Source organism: Chelonoidis abingdonii, chromosome 4 (assembly GCF_003597395.2).
Source record: "Chelonoidis abingdonii isolate Lonesome George chromosome 4, CheloAbing_2.0, whole genome shotgun sequence".
Classification (NCBI taxonomy): domain Eukaryota; kingdom Metazoa; phylum Chordata; order Testudines; family Testudinidae; genus Chelonoidis; species Chelonoidis abingdonii.
In genome coordinates this window covers 6,941,696-6,963,789 of record NC_133772.1, presented here as the reverse complement: position 1 = coordinate 6,963,789, position 22,094 = coordinate 6,941,696, and the positions used below count along the sequence as shown (strand labels likewise).

Sequence of the window (22,094 nt, the reverse complement as noted above, 5' to 3'; positions counted from 1 at the left end):
ACTCCTCATACAAGTTGTGAGGGACAGATGTAGCTGCAGATGAGTGGACTAGAGCTGTGGGGGAGACAGGCTGGGGGGGAGGAAGGGTGAAGTGAGTGGGAGACTGATTCTGGGCCAGGCAACTTGAAGGCGCATGGAGGAGGGACATGGTAAGAGATGAAAAATCTGCCTTTGTCAATCTCCATGTCAGACATGTTCAGTCTCTCCCCAGGCCTCAGGGACAGAAGAGGCGGGGGAGAGAGGCGCGTGAGCGGCTAATGCTCTCGAGCTGGAATGTGCGAGCTGAGCAAGGGATTTTTCTGGCTCGGCTGTGGCACAGACAGCCCTGTGTGATCTCTCTGGCTCAACTGCTATCTGCGCTGGGACAGCGGGCTGGCGTGATGGCTTCAGCTGAGCAATCCCCTGTGCCCCTCCAACACTACAGCCTCTGCAGCCGCATCATCCACCTGGCCAAGAAGATCCGCTCCGATGTGGCCAGCCTCCTGGAGTCCTATGTGAGTCTCCTCCTCCCAGGCCCATCCCTTGGCCACTCGAACTGCAACATTGTGCCTGGCAGCCAAGCACAGTGGCACCTTGCTTTGCCACCAACACTGCCTTTAAAAGCAAAGGGGGTGGCTCTAGTTTGACCTCCCTGCCTTGGGTTTGGGTGCATCTTCCCATACTTGATATGGATGCATGTTGGGTACAAGTTTATGGAGGGGGTGGTGGGTATTCAGTCAATCAGCTCAGCCAGCGAATGGAACTTGCCAGGTGAGTAAAAGGTCTTTGTGCAGCCTCATGAAGGTAGGGTGTAGACTGAGTTCCTCCTGGCTTTTCCCCCTCTCCCTGTTGGAAGGGAGATGAGTAACCAATGTCTCTTCCACCTGTGCAGAGAATCCAGGCTCTTCTCCTTTGTCCTACTGTACCTCTAGTGCAGGTTCTGTTTTTTTCTAGCACCCCTGAAGCAGAAACAGAAACACAGCCACCTCTAAGGTAGAACATGACTGATGCTTGAGAGCATGCATCACGCACACCCTTCTGGGGATTGAACTAATGAGATAATGATGTTATGGCCTCACCCACACCTTCTGGATCAGGGACAGAGAGGACATGTAACACGTTCCCCCTGTGCAGCAGTTGAAGCTGTCTCCAATTGACCTATCAGTGAGAGGGAACATACATCTGTTGGCGATGTGGGAATTCAGGCAGGGTATGGGTTAAAGTTCTTGCCCTTCACCCCAAAATGCAGTGGGAGGTTTGGTGGGAGGAGGGGAAGGACCTTGGGTTTGTCTCAACAGATGCTAGAGCTTGATGGGGAAAAAAGGGAGGAAGATGGGTGTTAATATTCAAGGTGCCTCAGGCATGGTGTCACCTTTTGGACACTGCTAGAAAAAGAAACAGAGCTGATGGTTCATGGAATCTGAGTCAGGTCCTGGATCTGCTTTCCACCAGCATATTGGTGATGTGGGTGGCACTATCACAAGAGCCCAGGGAGCACTGGGTGCCAAGCTCTGGTAAAGCCCTGCTGTAAATTCCCCCAGTCCTCTCACTTTTCTTGAATGCTCCTGACTCTTCATCAGAAAGTTTTCCAGTAGGGATTTTCTAGCCTGCTCTAGAGGCAGCTCCTGCAGCGCTCCTGCATTTTTGCTTTTCCATTGATTTGGTGCTTGCTTAGGAGAGGAGTTGACCCCCTTAATTCATAGATTCCACCCCTAGAAGGGACCATGGTGATCATTTAGTCAGACTCCTGCAAAACACAGGCTGGAGGACTGCCCCAAAATCATTCCTGGAGCAGAGCTTTGAGAAAAACATCCAGCCTTGATTGTAAAACTGTCGGTGGTGGAGAATCCACCACAACCCTGGGTAAATTGTTCTGATGGGTAATTACTCTCATCAGTAAAAATGTTCTTATTTCCAGCCTGAATCTGTGCAGCTTCAACTTGCAGCCATTGGATTGTGTTAGACCTTTCTCTGCTAGATTTAAGAGCCTATTATGTAAACTTTATTCCCCAGGTGGGTACTTATAGACGGTGATCAAGTCACTCCTTAACCTTTTTGTTCAGCTAAATAGATTTTGCTCCTGGAGTGTCTCACTATAAGGCAAGTTTTCCAATCCCTTCATCATTCTCACACCCCTTCTCTAATCCTTCTCCAATTTATCAACATCCCTCTTGAATTGTGGGCTCTGGAACTGGACATGGTATTCCAGCAGTGATTGTACCAGTGTCAAACAGTTAAAATAAGTCCTCTCCTCAAGTATCAGAGTAGCCACCCTGTTAGGCTGGATCTGTAAAAAGCGACAGAGTCCTGGAGCACCTGATAGCCTAACAGACTTATTGGAGCATAAGCTTTTGCAGGTGAATACCCACTTCGTCAGATGACGAAAGCTCACGCTCCAACGCATCTGTTAGTCTATCAGGTGCCCCAAGACTCTCTTCCCTCTCCTCAAGTCTCATTTGTGCATGTCAGGATTGCATTATCTCTTGTGGCCGCAGCATCACCATGGGGGCTCATATTCAGTGGATTATCCAGCACCACCCCACAATTTTTTTTTCAGAGGCCCCTATCCTGTGTGTGTGGCCAGTACCGCCATCGGCAATACCTAGGGGATGGCTGGTGTTTTGCTGACAACAGGGCTTGAAACAGGGACTTCCAGAGCTAAATGTGTGACCTGCTTCATCTTCAGCTAAAGAATCAGCCCTGGTAGGTGGAGACTGTAGCAGACCCATCTCCTGGATCAAGGGCATTGGGGGACACAACACTGGCCAGTAGCTACCTCCTAGCTGTCCCAGCTAAGGGCTGACTGAGGCTAACGCAAAACAGCAGAAGCTAGGCCAGGGACAGGCTATCCTGTGACTGTCCCTTCTGGTGGGTTTGCTAGCAACAGTTTTGCCAACTCTTGTCATCTTCTTGCTCATTTCTCCATTGTTCAGACAATGTGGAGCAGCCAAGGCCCAGGGTGGTGACAGTAGCAAAAAAAGCTTCCCCTTCCTTCCTTGGCCCTACTGTGGTCTGGCTTGGTGTACGAGTGATAAGTGACTGTGACATTCCCCAGGGTACAATTTGGGCTGCTGGACAGTTATGTCCCCTCAATACTCCAGCCTGGGGTGCCTTTTACACTGCTTTGTTGTGAGAACCACCACTCCAGGTCTGTTCACACATAGTCTTTAGCAAGCAAAATCACCATCAGCTGTATTACCTGAATGCTCTGGTCACCACTTATGAATTACTTACAGGGCAACAGCAGCCAATTCCCAGTCACAGACCTTTCCCCAGAAATGTACATCTTGCACAGCCCAGCACCCACTGGATGATACAAGCTCATGGAAGGGCTTTCAATGATGTGCACAGACCCTCAAGTGGAGGTTCCCAAACAGTTCAATCCAAACAACACTGGTTTAGTTAAAACAAGTTTATTAATGACAGAGAGAGAGATTTTCAGTGTTTACAAGTAATGAGGCCTAGAAGTCAGAATTGGTTACAAAGAAAAAAAAAGATAAAACACCAGCTTATACCTAACAAGCGAAGTGAACTTAAAACCCAATGATTTTTCTCAGTATAAGCTGCCAGCAGTCTGGATTGGCTGAAAACTGCTGGCTGAAGGCTGCTGGCTCTTCAAAACACCACATAGACTTGAACAGTAACTTTCAATTGACCCCTCCCCCAGTTCAAAGATGTTTCCTTTATCTTTCAAGCTTTGTAGCTGTCCTGAGTAGAGATGGGGGGAGAAGTGATTTGTGTTATGTGCCCCCTCCATTCTTATACTCTTCTCCCCTCTTGGAGGATTACCTTTAACTGGGGTTCAGGCAACAGGCAGTCTGTTTACACAGAAGCTCCCAGTTGTCCTATTGTCAATATGTAAAGTTCTCGCTCACACCCTTCTTCCAGCCACAGAATGGCCATTTAACTAGGTGATTGTCCAATTGATCATGCTGATACTTGGCCGGGGTGCCAGTGTGTCTGTCTCTGAAGAACTGGTTTGGGCCTGCCTTTCAAACTCTGGAACATATCACAGCAATGTTACACAGTAGTAGAATCTTATAACTTTACATACAATGTTGCCACACATTTTACCCTGACAATAATGTTCAGCCGATTATGAGTTTTTTGATGATACCTCACAAGACATACTTTGTACAGAATTTATCATAGTCTTGTTAAAAGGGTGAATGTGGAGTACAGTCTGTCTCAGGGACAGTGGGATTTCTCTTCTCCCTGGTATGGATTCTGGTTATCAGAAAAGGAGTGTGTGGTTAGAGTGGTGATGGCAAGTGAATGGGTTTGGCTGTGGGGACTGGTGAGGTGGAGTGGGTGGTTTTAGAGTGATGGGATGGGAAAAGGGGAGCTGATGAGGTGGAGAAGAGAGGGGAGTGGGTCAGGCTAATAGGGGAGAGTGGAGGGATGATCTTTCTGTAACTGAACCTCCCCTCTCAGGTGGAGAGGCAGGGGCTGGACAGGACCATCAGCCTGGACTCGGTGGATGGTGTGCCAGCTGCAGCCATGGAGCAAGAGGGCAAGCTGACGGTGGCTGAGCGGTTGGGTGCCAACCTGCAGGCGTACCGGGCATTCCAGGTGCTGCTGGGTGAGGTCCTGGAAGAGCAGAGGTCTCACCTGACCCCACTGGACACGGACTTTCATGCCTCCATCCAGTCCATCCTGCTGCAGGTGGTGGCCCTGGACTACCAGCTGGGTGAGCTGCTGGCACTGCTGGGTCACGGCAGGCCAGCCTGGGAGGCAGCCAGCCCCGAGAACCCAGGCCATCGCAGCTTGTTTGAGATGAAGCTGCGGGGGCTGAAGGTGCTGCAGGAGCTGGCTCACTGGACTGTGCGGTCCGTGCGAGACCTGCGCCAGGTTGCCAAGCACAGCCAGGACTTTGGCGCTGCCCATGGGGGCCAGGCCCAGAAGGAATGAGGTCACCTGCCTCCCCATCCTTCCTCCCTTCAGCAAGCCAAGATCTGGTCGGGGGGAGGGGTGCTCTCCAACCCAAGGGCCAGGTCTAGGCTCTGGCACAGGCAGGCATCCTGCTCAGCCTCCCCCAGACAACATGGCCAGTTGGGCCAGAGGAGGAACCTATTCCCAAACCACCCAGCTGGCTTGGGTGGGGAGGAGGCATCAAGCAGCCACTGACCAGCGCCATAACGGCTAATGGGCTGCTGTGGCAAGAGGTGGGAGGGCCAGATGGGGGAGGGGGGGCTCAAATCCCTGATGTGCCTGCTCCGTCCTTTCCCCCCTCCTCTTTGGATAGGAAGGTGGGCTGGCTCTGGCTCTGGGGTGGCTCAGCAGAGGGCAGGGGAGTTGAGGGAAGGTGGGGGAAGGGTACGAGTGTGGTGAGAGGGGGACAGGAGGTGGCTCCTGACTCCCACTTCTCAGCTTAGAAGCTGATGCCCCCACTTGCTTGCTGTAGGGAGGGAGCTGTGACGCATCTGGAGCCCAGAGCAGCTCCTGACGGGTGGGGACAGGGGCTGCCCTGCTGGGAAGAGGAGGCAGGGCTGCTGCAGGGATCCCCCACATGTCCCAGCTGCGGGGGGGTGGGGGGATAATGTCTTCCAGGGCAGTGAGATGGAGATGGGTGGGGGGACTTGTCTGAGACAGAGGGAGAAGGATAGAGGGCTAGGGAGGAACCTGGAGCTGCTGCGGGGAGTCGTCCTACCCACCTCCCACATGGTTTGAGGCCATCACTGAGTTCCCACCTAGCACCACGTGTCCCCTGCCCTGAGATTACAGTAGCCGTTTGATGGTCTTGCGGAGCTCTTAAGGGAAGAAGGCCAGACAAGCGCCTTCATCTCACTGCCCCTCGCCTGCCCCCCACCCGACCATGGAAGTTGGGGTCTCCTCTCCAGCCCCTCCCAGCCTTGGCCGCATTTAACCGGTCTGTTGGTGCTTGGCGAGCTACACAGGAAGTACCGGCTCCTGCTTAAGAAGGGAGATGGAGGCCCAAGACCTGTGGCACTCGGAGCTGTGAGCCAGGTACTGCTGCACCAGATAGTCCATGAAACCCACTAGGGCCTGCACTGTTGCTGTTGGTTTGACATGATGGCCAGATGCTATGGTGATGGGCAGCAGGATAAAACCCATGAAAGTCAAGTAAGCAGCAGACCCTTTCTGCCTGATGCAGGGCAGGTGGCTGAAGATGCTGCAGGGGCTGGCTTGCTGAACCATGAGAACTGTCTGGCTAGGACCTTAAGCCCTTTCCAGACCCTGATCCCCACTTTCCAGGTGGGGAAACTGAGGCATGGCATTGGGCAAGGTCACACAAGAAGCTTGCATCAGCCATAGGAGGGGAGCTGAGATCTGCTCACCTGTCCTGCCCCTTAACCATGTGACCCACAAGACTGGACTGATTGATCTGGCTGCTTTGGGGTCAGAGACTCCCACCTGGGAGCTCTGAACAGGGAGGAGCAACTGCCAGGATAGCCCTGCTGTGTCTGTTTTGGGAAGACCTCGGGGTCCCAAAGTAGGTGTAGCCCTCAGTAATTCCATTGAGGCTCCCAGGAAAACTGTTCTCAGCCTATACCTCACCACCACCACCACCACCACCACACACACCCTCCTGCATCTGCTTTGGAGACAGGACAAGAGCAGCCTCCCACTGTACAGAGAGAGCTTGAAAAGTGAGTTCTGTTTGGTTTGCCCCACTTTTCCTGACTGTCCCCCTTGAATGGATGGAGAACAGGGGTAGGATCTGGCATGAGAGATCCAGATTAAGCACGAAAAGAAGTGACTTTTATCCAGACTATGGGGTTGGGGGGGGGTTGGGGGTTAAGCATGCATTTAACTCAAGCGCTTTGCAAACAGGTGGGAGAGAAGAGCTCTGTTAAAAATAAATTCAGCAGAAGGTTAAGAGCTGGAAATCCAAACCTGCGCCTTCCTTCCTGCTATCCTGCCCAACCAGGCGCACAACTTTGATCCTGATATTTGGAAGGTAAAACACAAGCAGAAAAATAAACTTTGAGTTGTTTCTTTATATGGAAAAACAGCCCTTTCAGGCCTTGAAATCTATGCCTCTAACAAAGGGTTTTCTCTAGTTTTCATCCCTTACAATGTGCTGCCTACGTGTTTTTCTATAAAGAGGTAACACAGATCATACCACCCTGCCACTCTCACTCTCACTCGCTCACTCTCCTCTTCCTCCGCCTCCTCTCACCTTTAACCACTATCCTTCTACCGTGGCTGGGTTTGCACTATGAGGTTGAACTGTTCTATGAAATATTTTGACACGTGAGATGGTCTGGATCTGACTGGTTTTCGGCTTTTTGCTTTTGAAAAATGGGAAGGAATAATTTAATCTGTAACTGTGACTGGAGATATTTTAATACTGACCCACGAAACTCAGCGCTCTAATTTTACAATCTCACTCACAATCTCTGCTTCTTCTAGAGGGGATCTTGGAGTGATTTGTTTTGGCCTGTAGAAGGTTTTATTATTTTTTCCTGAATGTAACAAACAGATTCAGACAGAAATTGAACTTAAATGGCATATCATGATTTTGCTTTTTCACTCCCAAAAACGTTGCTTTGCCAAGTTTTGTTAGAGACAGAGTACTTTTTGTTTGGGGATTTGTTTCTTTTTTTGGACACACACAGTATTTTGGACTTAGCAAGAGTTGAAATGTGTAGTGTAGTTTGGGAAGATCATTGCTGTCGGCTGTTTCATACTGAGGAAATAAGACCTGGAATGTACCAAATGAAACTTTTGGTGGCTTGGGGAAAGGAAGGTGGGGGAAATACAGGTGAGCGAGGTCTCATTACCTCCCCTGGACTGGAGTTCTGGGTCTGTCTTAACCCTCCATGTCCCCTGTCTACACGTGGGAGTACAGAATATTCAGCCTAGAACAGTGGTTCCTAAGCTTTTCCACCCTGCACCATATTCCCAGAGGTTGCACTGCCCCAGGATCACTGCCCTGGTGGGTGCTGGGGAAAAGACAAATATTTCTGCAGTGCAACCTCTCAAAACGCTTTACAAATACAAGGAGTGAATCTGCTTCACAGCCCTGTCCAAGTATCACCCTATGGTTAATGGGGGAAACTCAGGCACGGATGTTGGCAGTTGAGGCCGGTGAGCAACTCAGAGCTGTCACCAGAAGCAAACAGCTGCTTCTCAGCACTAACCACTAGCCTGTGCTGTCTCTTGGATAGGGTTTGGCAGAACCTGTGCTGCCTGCTTGTGGCTAGGGCCTCTGTGAGGGAGGGAGAGCTCAGTGATTTGAGTACTGGCCTGCTAAACCCAGAGTTACGAGTTCAATCCTGGGGGGGGGCATTTAGGGATTTGGGGCAAAAATCTGTCTGGGGATTAGTCCTGCTTTGAGCAGCGGGTTGGACTAGATGACCTTCTGAGGTCCCTTCCAACCCTGATATTCTATGATTCTGTCAGACCCTCCCTTAGCAAGGGGCGGGGGGGCTAATTTAAAGGGACACATCCATATGTGTGAGCATTTATTTGGTTAGCAAAAAAACATGCATGACCCAAGGAGGGGTTTGATAAAGACAGACACGCACACTCTGCTCTGTTGGGGAAGAGGTATACAGGCAGGTGTATGGCAATGTAATTAGCTTTGAGCTGTTCCTCCCACCCCCAAATTACACCACTGCATCCATTTGTCCCTGCTGCCCACACACAAGAAAAAAACAGCCAAACATAAAAGGAAGAGAAAGAACTGAAATTAAAGCCCCGAAACTGCTTGGCTGGGTGAGCCTGTAACATTAACCCTTAGAGTGCTGAAGTTTGGCACCTTGCGCCTCAGGTTTGCTAACTTGCCCCCTCCCCCAGCAGGGCCCATGTGTCCCATCGTCCCCTGTTGCAAACTCCCCCCTTCCCATTAAGCCACCATAGCTGGTTTCCATCTGCCCCAAGCTGATGGTTCTTCTGTTACTGGCCACTTCCACCCCACCATTACCTCCTCCAGTTATCAGCAAGCAACTGAAAATCCTTCTGTTCCCCACCACCCAAAATGCAACCTCCATCCCAGTCCCTAACCCCCTCCTCTCTCCAGCACTGTCTCAATCTTCCTGCAAACCATTGACAAGTAACCCTCATCCCCCCCCACCCCCACCATTCCACAATCTCCCCCCAGCTGCCAAATCCACTCACTTTTCCTCCATCTGGAACCTCAGCATTGCTGTAAGGGTCTGCAGGCTCAGCCCTGCCCCACAGCAGAGGCTTGTGGGCAGCTGCTGGGCAGCACGGCAGCCCCAGGAGAGATGGTGAAGTTTTGAGCCGAGGTGAAGGTCTCTGGCCAGGCTCAGAATCCCCTAGAGGCCGTTCTGGGCTGGTGGGGGTGGGCAGGATCCCCACATGGCCACCGCTCACTGGTTTTATTATGCTATTTAGTACGTTCATCAAGGCCCAGTTCCTGGAGGCCCAAGAGTCCTAGAGATTCTCAGCTTTCCTTTTTTTAATAACATTTTTAATACCATTTAATAACAAACCCCTCAAAACATTATTTTAATCAATCTCATGATTTTTGAACCTGGGGGCTTGGCAATCCTGGGATCCATATGTACATGTGGCCCCTTCCCCTTTAAGAGGTAGATTTTCTTACTGCCAGACACCTACTTTCCTTTGTCCCCTTTGGTGGGCGAAACAGTGCCCCCCTTTGACCACACATAGGAACTCTCTTCCCGTTGACAGGGGGTTCCTAGGGCTGTTCTAGACAGATGAGGCTTTTCTTAAAGGTGCCACTACCGTCCCCAGGTGCATCAGAGAGCTGCCTGAGCGCAACCTGCAACTCTAATACATTCATGTGATTAAAAGCTACTGCTCCCCTAGCCTTGCCATGCCCAGGAGGTGTGAGCCTCACCCCAGGGAGAGTCCTTGGCCCAGTTCCTGGGCTCTCAGGCTGAGCTAGTCCCAAGAGACATTGTGGTGGATCCGTAGCTCCCTTCTTCTTTTGCTAGACAGCTGGGGGGTTGTACCTCCTGATACGCCCTGTTCTTGTACCTCCGGGTGCCATAGATAGCTCCCGCGATAGCCGCTGCCAGGACAAGCGTCACGGCCACTGAGATGCCAGCCACAGCACCCCCCGTGGGCCCCGCGCTGGACTGAGCCTGGAAGAGCCGGGCCATCTCCCTCTCATCGGTGACGTTGGCTGGCCGCCAGTGTCCACTGCCCTGCAGCTTCACCCAGGCCTGGCTGCCCTCCCCCAGTACCAGGATGGTCTGGGCCATGCTGGCACTGGGGGACGGCTGGCGGAGGAAGGGCGGGAGCTTGATGGGAGCCAGCTGCTGGGCAAAGAGGCTCCCAGCCTGAAGGCAGTAGAGGATCTGGCAGCCGTCACTCAGATAGGCTTTGTGCTGGCTGTACCCCTGGGGGCACTTCATGGGATAGGCGGTGTCAGAGTCCTGGTAGAAGAAATCCTGGAGGAGCCCAGGGCTCTGTCCCTTCAGGGGCCCGGCCAAGGGGTTGCCAGCCTGGCAGCTGAAGAAGCCGCCAAAGGGCAGGCCAAAGCGGGCGCCCATCTCGTAGTCGTCGCTCACGCACACCTTCAGCCCGTCGAAGAGCGAGAGTGGGTAGAAGTAGGGCGGGCAGGTGTGGGCCCCGGTGAGCGGGTTCTCCTCCCCAGCACTGTACAGCCCCCCAAAGAGGAAGCCTGAGCCCTGAGGCACAGGGCCGGTGGCGGCGCACCAGTGGGCCGTGAAGCGCACGGTGGTGGAATAGTAGCGGACGCCACACTCCTTATGGCAGCAGGAGAAGAAGAGCCAGCAGGAGTGGCACTGCTCATGGCACTCAGCTTGGGGCTTGCTGGCCGTGCGCTCCTCACTGTGCAGCGGGATGGGTGTGAAGCCAGCTGGGCAGGAGAAGCCCCCCGTCAGCGGGTTCTGGGTGCGGTACGGCTGGCACATCTCCTCCCCGTCCAGGCCTGACACCCCGTGACATTTCTGGAAGACACCCCCGAAGGTGAAGTTGGTGCTGGCCCCCAGGCACGAGCCGTCATCCACGTTGGCCTGGAAGTTGAAGTTGCTGGCGTCGGCCTTGACGCAGCCCGGATGAGTGTTGATGGCGTAATAAAGACGAATGGCTTTGTCCACTACAGCTGCCACCCTCTTGGCTGTGGGTGCTGGAAGCTCCGGCAGGGCCTCCGGGCTGATGAAGAAGGGCAGGGGCAGGCCAGCCTTGCCGATGGCCACCAGGTGGTTGGGGATCCCTTCCTGCCACTTCTGGAGCGTGATGCCTGGGTAGAAGGGCACGCTGCCCCAGCTCTCGATGCGTGAGTCCACTGTGTTCTCCAGATAGCTCTTGGTCAGCTCGTCTTGGACCTGCGCGGCAGCGCCGATCCCCACGTTGACCTTGCCAAAGAAAGTGGCGGAGGCTGAGGCGGTGATGCTCGCCTTCTCGGCCACCTTGTCCTGCAGGAAGGTCAGTTTGATCTGGTCCTCCTGGATCAGGCTGGCTCCAGCCTCCAGCCTGGTCAGGACATGGGTGCCATAGTTCAGGACTAGCAGCTCAGCGAGGTAGCTGGCCGTCTGGCTCTGGTTATTCTCCAGCTGGTTGCCAATGGCCAGGAGCTCGTGCCGGAAGCTGGGGTGGAGGGTGAAGGCGGGCTGGACCTTCACCGAGTAGATGTGGTACCGCACTTGCACCCGGGTGGTGACCGTCTGGTCATAGACATTGTGGGTCTTGGTCTCCTGGCACCCAGAAGAGAACTTTCCATTGAGGACACCCAGGAAGGAGACATCGGCATTGATGGAGCGGGCAAAGGCGTCGGTGTAGGAGAGCCAGTTCTCGATCAGCTCAGCGTTCACCTCCACTCTGCTCTCCCGGAGCGGCACCACCTCCACCTCATCCGGCAGCAGGTACTCGCCGTCCTCCGTGGTGCGGCACTGCGAGTAGTTGAGGCTCATAACTCGCCCCACCTCCACATTGCGCAGGTTGTCCCAGCCCCCACCTGGCAGCACCTCCAGCACGCTGACGTTCAGGGCCCTCTTGCAAGCTTGGAAGCCGGGCTCCAAGGCGCCCGTCCCAGCTGCCATCAGCAGAGCCCAGAGCCAAGGCACCATGGCTGTGCTGTCCTGGAGCCAAGCTTCCTTCAATGGGACGTGGCCCCTACTCTTCTTTGTACCGTCTCCCGGCTCCTATCCCTCCCAGACACTGGCTTGACTCTTTCCCTAGTGAGGTTCCTTTTCCAGGAAGTCTCTGATTTTTAAATATGCACCAAAAAAAAAAAAAAATAACTCTTACATTATCCAATGGCTTTCGTGGAGGCGAGGCCTCTGTGCGAGCCCTGAGCTAAGTCACCAGAGTCATCATCTGACTTACCCTCCCGACAAAAGAGGAAGAGAAACCTACCCTTGAAAAGTTCCCCAGCCAAAACACACACACCCACACACTCCCCTGCCTGTCTATACTCATCAGCCCTGCCACAAATGCTTTCAGAAAGTTCCCCGCAGCACCATCCCCTGGAAAGCAGATGAAAATAGGCTGGTGTCAGCACTTGGAATTTCCAGCCCCCATCACAGAAAGGGGATTCCCAGCCTGCTGCAAACTCAGCCTGCCTTGGTTCTTCCAGCTGAGGAATTTCCCTAGGCTGAAGAGGCCCCGTGCCAGAGCAAACTGAAAGAGTTGCAGTGTGGAGCAGTCAGGCCTGGAACAGGAAGACCTAGAGTTATGGGTCTGGGAAGCAGAGGGTGGGGGGACATCTGGCAGCCCTTTGCTGATGTCAGCTGGTGGGGAGGATGGAGGCGGGGGGGAGCTCCTTTAGGGCTGCAGGAGGTGGGAGGGAGATGGGAAAGTGGTGTGACAGTGCAGCCTGAGGGCTCAGTTCTCCACTGCCTTGCTCTGACCCTCCCCTCTAGGGCCGTGCCCCAGCTCTCCGCCCACCTCAAGCACAGTGCGCCCTGGGCTCTGCCTGTGGAGGGGTTGAGCCCCAAAGGCTGATCCCTAAAGGGACGTGGATAACTGGCAAAATTCTGCCCTTCTCCTGTGCTGAGCGTGGGTAAAAGGGGGGTCCTGGGGGGCAGCCCTCCTGCTCAGTAATGTCTCCTAGGCTGTTTAGAGTGACACACACCCTTTCCTTGCTCCCCTTTCCCCTCACCAGCTGCCTCTTTTTGGCAGATAATCAAGACCTGGCCCAGCGGCCGCGGGCTGTGCCTTGGTGTGAAACAGCAGCTTGGTTTGCTTGCACACAGCTGCATGGGGCAGTGGGCAAGAGGCCCTGGGGCCTGGGCCAGAGAGGGAGAACGCGGTGCAGATGATTGCTGGGGAGGTGGGCGCTGAGGGGCAGCAAGGCGGAAGGGGCACTTCGCACTCTGGTGCGTGAGCCTGGACCCTAGAACCTAGGACCACCATGGGCGCAGGATTTCTCTGCCTTGCTGATCTACTCCACAGTTCTGCTGGTGTCCCCAAGCCAGACCCACAGCCCCCTGCTATCCCAGCCCTGGGCTCTCCGCACACACAGCCCTAACGGTGCCCCTCAATCCCGACCCGCAGCCCCCTGCTATCCCAGCCCTGGGCTCTCCGCACACACAGCCCTAACGGTGCCCCTCAATCCCGACCCGCAGCCCCCTGCTATCCCAGCCCCGGGTTCTCCACACACACAGCTCTAACAATGCCCCTCAATCCCAACCTACAGCCTCCTGCTGGCCCAGGCCCAGGCTCCCTGCCCACAGCTCTAACAATGCCTCAGATGGGGCCCATGCCCCAATCAGGCTGGGGCTGGCTTAATGAGGGCCCAGCTGGCCCTTATAAGAGGGTTGGGGGGGCAGAAGCACAGAGAGAGTCTCTCTAGCTTTGAGAGGGAGGGATCTGGCTGCAGGGAGCTGAGAGAAGGTACTTGGAGTGGAGCAGGGCTGGGGGAAGGCCATAGAAGCTGGGGAGCTCTGGCCTGGAACCTGCCCCCCTCCAGGCTGTGGCCTAGTGGAAGGCTAATTAGGTACTGGAGTTGCAGGGGGCAGCCCAAGGCTAGGCTGAGGCAGTAGGTCCAAACCCATCTTGCTTGTGATGAGTGGCTTTTACACTGCAGTCGACCCTAGTGAGCAGGGGCTAGATGGTGACTGGCAGTAGCCCATGACTGAGGTGAGGTGGGTAGAGGGTTGGGGGTTCCTCTGGGGGGGAAGACCCTGAGACTGAGGAGGGGGGTTATTGCCAGGGCCAGCAGCCCAAAGACAAGGGGCACTGGGTCCTATGAGAGGCATGGGGGCCAGTAGCAGTGGAACACTGGCCTGCAGAGGGCGCTCCAGAGGCTGGAAACCCTAATTCCCTGAGATGACCAGCAGGAGGCACTGCAGGGGTGAGTCCTGCACCATCACAGTCCCCCTTCCCAGCTCTGACACCACAGATTCTTGCTTGTGTTCCCTGTTCCCATTCCCCACCCTTAGCAAAACATGATTCTAATTCTGCCCGCCCCCCACATTTCCTGATTGACTGCAGACTATATAGTACAATGTGAGTTCTGCTTAGCTATACCTTAACCAATCATTTTTATTGCAATTTAACTAACAAATCCTAACATTGTAACATGATTATCTAAACAATTATATCCATCACCTTAATTGGTTTACACCCAACAAAATTAATTGTACAGCAGACAGAAACAATCCCAGAACCAGACAGAGATTATACAGACAAACAATAGGGAAGTGGGGACTACTGTGATAGAACAAAGAAATGAAGATTTCACACCCCAGCTATTGGTGAGTTCTTGCCAGACAGGATACAATCAAACTGCATTTTCTTTAAAAGCAGCAAAGAATCCTGAGGCACCGTATAGATTAACAGACGTTTTGGAGCATGAGCTTTCGTGGGTGAATACCCACTTCGTCAGATGCATTTTCTTTAAATCTTCTAGGCTCTTCCCTTTCTCTGGAGGTGATAAATCAAATCACTTTTCTAACAACCCCAGATTGCTTTATTTCAATGTGACTAGTTTTGACATGTGAGGATGTAACCATATGTTTCCCAGTTTATGGCTGCCCCTGCTGCTTAGCCAACGGCGTTAGCTTAAGAACAGGGCCTCAGACTGTCACAGTGAGAAAGGGCCCTTACGCAGGCAAACAGTGATTTTGGTTCTCGTTCTGTACCCCCTATAACTAGCTAAGTGATAAGAATACACCTACATTCTTAAAGTCTAGGCCTTTACAGGCAGGCCTGAATATCATATCCTAACATGGTAGCATAGCCTTGTTCTTACACTTTGTCAACGCTTGTCTGGCTCCTGCTGCCAGGAGAATTTTATTGGCTGGAACTGAAAAATGTTGAGGAAAGGTGGTGAGTGCAGCACTGAGTCCTGAGGGGGAAAGTCCTTCTGAGAGCCTTGGGTCAGCAACATCCTCTGCAGACTAAGTGGCTGTGTGGATAAGATGTGGCCCAGCTGTGGCACAAGAATTATCTAAACTCTGATGAGTAACTATGGTGTGTCTGAGCCACATCACTGCACCTGACCCTGCTCAGCTTTCGTTAAGACATTTGAAGGCAAAAGGGGGTTTAACTGGAGATTTGTGTGTGCTCATGCATAGGTGTGAAGGGGGGTATGTGTCTAAAATGAAGCTTCCAACAGAAAAGTAAAACTCAGGACCAGATCCTCAGCTGGTGTAAATCAACATAGTTTCACTGCAGCTCAGCTGCAATGAATCCAACAGACTTCACTGACTGACACCATCTGGGATCTGGCCCATTGACTCCAAAGGAGCTATGGCTGATTCGCACCGCCTGGGGATCTTTTATAAATGTGCAATTGCTCCCCCAGAACAAAAACAGTTTTGTTTTAGGCTGGCAGATAAGTCTTTTCACTGTCCCAGTGCAGCCAGATCCTGAATGTGGCCTGGGGTCGGTCAGGGTGGGAAGGTGGCATCGTTAACTCAGATCTGCTCTGAGGCCTCCCCCAGAGGAAATTGCCCACCCTCCCTCCTGTCCAGTGGCCTCACTCATTCTTTCCAGCACAGCCCCTGACCTTCTTGCTACATCTCAAGGGCTTCCCACGGCCCGCTGAACAACCAGGCTATTGTCTGTGTGTTCATCCAGCTGCATCAATCTCACCCCCGCTTTGATTCAGAGACATGTGCGTGTATAAATTACCAGTCTGCAAAGAGGTTAGTCCCCAGAGCAGGGAGCACATCAGCCCGCCACCCACCATGGCTTTTCTGCACAGTCTAGATCATAGACCTCTTGCCTTCAGTGAGGATGGATGGAGCGGAGAAGGTTGGTGAGGAGCTCCCCACAAAGCCACTTGTGCAGCTGTGAAAGGTGCTTCCTGTGTTGGCGGCTGTTGTCAGCTGGTGTGCATGTGTACTCGCTCCGTACACTGTACCAACCCTGCAGATTGCTGGTTTAATGGTCCTCGGTAGTACTACCCAGAAAGACTACAGACTCTGTTAGGTGGCGAAGGCACTTGACCAAGTTTATGGCCGATGAAGCGCGGTACTCTACATATATGCCCAGGAAAATGGGCTCAGTTCAGTCAGCAGCGGGACTGTCTGCTGCTCCCTAAGCCAGACAAAGGTGCCCCTCCTATGATTTCTCTTTTATAGATTGAGACAAACAAATTACGTATTACACTCCTGGCATGTTACCAACTACCCAGTGCCTAGAACTTCTTGGGAGTGCCTGTGTTTTAGCAACGCTCACCGTGCCTTTGGCAAGTTCATGTGCCGGACAGCGAACTTATAAGCAAGCCTCTGCTTGATGATAGGGCCTGGCTTTTGATGACTTTGGTTCAGATCTCAGGTCTTGCACCAGGCCTGGTGCTCCAGGCTTTTTCTCTACTACAGGGTGTGGGATTTCCTGGGAGGCCCTCCCCCCATCCCTAGTGGACCAAAGAGACTTGGAACCTGTGTTATTGGGGACTGTGCCTTTAAGGCTTGAGCTTCGCAGACAGAAAACCTGGACAGGGTGCTGGGAAGCTTTTGTTACACAGCTGACTGGAACAGGACACAGCAGGAAGCAGAGCTCTGGCAAGCCCCTTAAGGACTGAGGCCCAGATCCTCAAAGGTATTTAGGTGCCTAACTCCCATTGATTTCAGCAGGAGTTAGGAGCCTAAATTGTTTTGAGGATCTGCACCTAAGTGTTCACTGAACACCACAGAACGGGCCCCTTCCCAGGGTCTCCCAGCACCCATTGCTCCTGGTCCCGCCCTCCGGTTCTCCCAGCAGTGGGCAGGGCCAGGTTATTTAGTATTAAGGGTTCCTGGTCCCTTTGCAGTGGTGATTGAGTTGTTACCTTTCCTGATCTGACATTTTCCCCTTTCCCAGGATGAGGGAGGGTCTCGGCATAGCTATTAGAGCCCAGGGGAACATCCTAACCCCACTTTTCACCCCCTAGGCTGCTCCCCATCTTTGTCAGAGCTCCAGGGGGTGTTCTGTCCCTATGCACAAATCCCACTGCTCCTGAGAGCTTCTCCATCTCAGCGGGAACCTTTGTCCAGGTTTCACCCTCTCCCCAAATCACTGAGTTTGTTATCATAGTGTCTCTTGTGAGTGCTGGGGTTGCATGTACCAGCTTGAGAAGGTCACTCGCTTGTTCTTGGGCCGTACACACTGGTGTCTGTCGTCAGATGTAACTGGTGTGGTGCTCTGCACTGTTCGGTGATGATAAAGCGTGTGTTCCCCCCGTGTGCTGCCCCAGTTCTGCGCAGATCGCTGACACAGCAGACCCCGAGGGAACCCCCAGTAAGGTACCTTATTGTCAAACGAAGCACAGCAATAGTTTCCAGCAGCCTCTACAGGATGTACTATGAATATGTGGCCCCTGACAACGGACCGGCTCAGTCAGTGGCGAAATTCTCCACTGCTCCCTAGGCCAGACAAAGACAACCCTTCAGGGGTGCACTTTTATACATGGGTACAAACAAGTTACACCTCACTCCGGACGTATAAAGGTGCAACCTTCTACGTATTGGGTGCTGCCTCTCACTTTGTACATGTTGGTTCAAACCAAACAAGTCTATCCAGCTCCACAGCTCCTATTGCCCTCCTGCCCCGTCTTTAGGATGGGTTGGCCTGTTCCTGGTTATCTATGTGGAATGCGTTAGTACTGGAAAGTTCTGGTCCCATCCTGGCCCATGGTTATATGACTAGTGCTTAGTACCTTTTAGTTGTGTGTATATTTGCAACATCAGCCCGTTCCTTGCCAGCTTCTGTGAGCAGCGCCTGCCTCTGGTTCACAGCTGAACTTTGCCTTATGTTAGCAGAGTCTTGACCATTACTTTAGTTCAGGTCTTAGGCCTCATACCAGGCCTCTGATACAAGGGTTTATGTTTCAGGGCCTCATCTTTCCACAACTGGTATGTTATTGCAGGGCTTTTCTTGAGCACTGGGGCTGCAGACATTGGTTTGTTAGTCCAGGTTCATCTAAATAGGAGTACTGGGCCCCTGCACGCTGGTATGTTATTGTAGGGTCTCTCTTTAGTGCTGGGGCTGGTTTGTTTTTTGTTGGACGTCTCTCTTTAGCACTGGGATTGTAAACACTGATTTGTTATTGTAGGGTCTCTCTCATAGACTCATAGGTCAGAAGGGACCAATATGATCATCTAGTCTGACCTCCTGCACAAGGCAGGCCCTCTCTTTGGCACTGGGGCAGTCGGCACTGGGGCTGTCAACACTGGGAGGTGGAGGGGGTTGTGTGTAGAATTGCTGGAGCCAATTCTTTTAGACCAGAGAGCATTGAAACATCTGTTTTGACAGAGGGATCCGATCCCAGAGGCAGAATCGCAGCCAGTGAGCAGATCTGGGGACCTAGGGTAGGTCACACAGACTGAGCCACCCATCCTTAACTCTGTGCCTGACGAGAGCTCTATGGGCTGGTTCTGAATCTGTGCAGTCTGCTGACATGTAGTCATCTCTCTCTGTCAGCCGGATCACCAGGGCTGCAATTTTCCCAGCCCCACTTCTCCTTCCTGCTTTACTGCCCCTTGTTTAGTGGGGGACTGGTCCTGCTTTGAGCAGGGGGGTGGACTAGATGCAGCACTGTTGTAACCACAAGGCAAACTAGGCGGCCGCCAAGATTTGGGGGTGCCAAAAAGCAGTGCCCCCCAACTTTTTTTACACTAGTGCTCCTGGTGGGGGGGTGGGCCACTTGCAGCCACGTTAACACCTACCTCTGCAGGCCTCCTCTGCAACCACAGGCTCCGCCACCTCCATCCACTGCACCCCACGTCACTGCCTGCCTGCGTGCCCCCTGCCAGCCTGGAGCCGCCTCCTCCCCGGGCTGCTGCATCGCTCCCTGGCCTGCTCCCTCCGGCTCTGCCAGTCCCGGCCCTCCTGCCGCGGCAGCGGCTGCTACCCAAGGGTTGCCGGCTGCAGATGGGAGTGGGTTATATCAGCCCACCTGCAACTGGCCCTATTGACAGCAATGCAGCGTGGGAGGCGGGGTGGGGATGGGGGAAAGGAAGAGGAGACGGTGGACACCGGTCCACCTGCGGGAATGGATCATGGCTGTAAAAGTGTAACCATCCTCAGCACATGCCACCTTCCAAGGCTTCATCCCCATCCATCCCTGCAGCCTAGTGGACCAGGTAAATAGAGCCTCATTTTGGGGGAAACTGAGGCACACAACAGGGATGTGACTTGCCCAAGGTCACCAGGGGAATCATTGTTAGAGTCCTGCTTTGAACACAGGAGATCGAGGCTCCTAGTTCTGCGCTGGCTCAGATCATTAGACCAGAGGCCTTCAAGCCCCGAGCTCTGCAGCTCTCCACATAGGGTGACCAGACAGCAAATGTGAAAAATCGGGACAGGGGGTGGGGGCTGATAGAAGCCTATATAAGAAAAAGACCCCTCCCTCCCATTCCCCCCTCCTCTTCCCCCAGTGAGTTGGTGCCAGGGTAGAAAATAGAAGCCAGATCCCGACTCCCAGCTCTGTGCTCTGATCGCCAGAACAGCCCTTTCCAGATCAGGGAGGCCAGGAGGGACTCTAGCCATGTGCAGGAGACTCAAGGCCATTTCTTTTCATTAAACATGTAGACTAAATAATTAAATTAATAAATTTTCAAGCCAAACATATATTAATTCTAATGAACAATGCCACATTATGCCGTATTCATTTTTGAAAGTTTATAATAAGCGATGCTCCATGGGGGCGGGGATGTGTGTGTGTGTGCACAAGATGGAAGTTTCACCTAGGGCACAAAATATCCTTGCACTGGCCCTGACTAGATATCTCCTGAGGTCCCTTCCAACCCTGATATTCTATGATTCTCTCTGATCTGAACCCCAGCCTCACTGGCTTTTATACACTGGCCTATTGACCTCCCTCATGCACAGCACTGGGGCTGCTCTCTCCAGAGTGGCGAGGGCTCAGCATCCCCATAGCCAAATCAGCCCCATGACCCCAGTCAGGCCAGGTATTGTGGGGTCACAGGGAGCCTGGCACATGCTTTCACTAGTGCCAGTTGTAAAGGGGCTGATCCTGCATCCTACACCCTTTGCCATCTTGCTGTCCATGGTCCTCAGGAGGGAATGCACTTGCTGCCACTGTAGTTGGGTGCGGTGAAGTCCCCTCCACATCCCAGCTGGTTGCTTCATTGCATAGAGTCCCCTTCAAACCCTATGGTCGTGGCTGCAGCACAGGACATATCTCAGGCTTCTGCTGCCTGTGAAGCTCCTGATCCCATCCACTTCCCCAGGTCTTCTCCAATTCCTTCTGAGGTCTTTCAACCTCTTGCCACTTTCTCCCATTAAATTGACTCTCTGCTGGGGAAAGATAGTTTAGTCACATGGTTTCTGGGAAGGGGTAGAGTAGGTTGGGACTCAAGGTGTATTGGCAGAGAAGTGTGAGTATGGTGAGCTCAGGGCTGAGATAGCAGAGGGCTGCAGGTTGGGATTAAGGGGCATCTGCAGAGCTGTCTAAGTGGGGAGCCCAGAGCTGGAATAGCAGGGGGGCTGCAGGGCAGGACTTAGAGACATCAACAAAGCTGTGAGGGGTTCCAACCAGCTGACATAGCTGTGGGAGTTGTAAAATAGGATTGATGTGCACTGAGATAGCTGAGTTGAAGCTGGGTACGTTTGCACCAGTGCAGGAGTCAGATTGGAAGAAAACAAGGTGGTGATTGTTATGCTCATGGCACATACACAGAGAAGTTAGATAAAGAACATAACGCTTTTGTTGGAAGGTTGCAGGGTAACACACCTTTATTTCTTAGAATTCAGAGCAATAACCCCCCAGAACAGTAGTAAACCAGAGAGAAACAAACCAGGCTGCCCCCTGAAAGGGCATGGCTCACCCTACATTCTTGGAGGCTGGCTGTCTGCAGACTGACTACTACAGAGACAGATCACACTTTTCCTCACAGAGTCCCCTGCTCTGGAAGCAAGACCAGGAAAGACCCATGAAATTTAAAGTGACAGCTTGTAATTTTTAGTTTTCAGGGGACTACAGCAGTGCCTCTTCCAATACGCTCCACCCGTAAGTTGCCAGAATGAGATGCTGCTCACAGCAGATAGCAGCCCTGTGTGTCTGTCTGAGCTCTGCTGGCTCCCTGAGGTTGGCTCCCCCTCGGTGGGGCTTGGATAGTGGAAGGTCTCTGCTGGGCTCCTTGAGGTTGGCTACTTGTTTGGGGGGAAATAATATATGGTGGCATCTCCAAAACATGACATTCTACTGGCACCAAAATCACTTCCCAACACAATGAAATAGTTACTAATATTGGCATTTAAATGACCATCGCTGGGCATCTGAGCTAACTAGGGTGGATGGGGCTGTTCACATCTCTCCAAGTTGTTGCCTCAGGCTCTCTGCAGACTCCTCTCTGCATCCATTGTACACAGGTCACCTTCTTGAGGCTGTTTTTTAACCCCTACAATCATAACAGCTCGTAGGAACTGATGGGAGGGGGAGGGCTGGGTTGTGGGGGGAGGGGCAGGTGAGAAGCAAGGATGGGGTAGGTGGGGGCAGTGGGAAGGCTGGGATGTGGGGGGCTGGATTGGTGAGAGGTTGGGGTGGGGGGGGGGTGGCTGGGATGTGCAGTGAGGGGCAGTGTGTGGGGGTTCCAGGGGAAGGGGCTGGGATATGGGAGCAGGGCGGGTGAGATGTGGGGATGAGTATGTGGAGGCAGTGGGAGGGCTGGGATGTGGGGGGCTGGTAGTGAGGAGTTGGGTAGGGAGGGGGGTGGGGGAGTGGCTGAGATGTGCAGTGAGGGTGGTTCTGAGGGAAGGGGCTGGGATATGGGGGGAGGGGCAAGTGAGATGCGGGG

At 53.1% G+C, this 22,094-nt stretch overlaps 1 protein-coding gene and 1 pseudogene across 1 annotated transcript; one reads left to right on the top strand and one right to left on the bottom strand.

Annotated features, from left to right (window-relative positions):
• Positions 1-380: 380 nt before the first annotated feature.
• CNTF (ciliary neurotrophic factor) lies at positions 381-4,890 on the top strand. The gene is made up of 2 exons (XM_032775913.1): positions 381-494; positions 4,414-4,890. Exons 1-2 carry the CDS (start codon positions 381-383, stop codon positions 4,888-4,890), a joined length of 591 nt encoding a protein of 196 aa, XP_032631804.1.
• A 4,870-nt stretch (positions 4,891-9,760) lies between these two features.
• On the bottom strand, positions 9,761-12,324 carry LOC116822162 (macrophage-expressed gene 1 protein-like; annotated as a pseudogene).
• Positions 12,325-22,094: the final 9,770 nt, after the last annotated feature.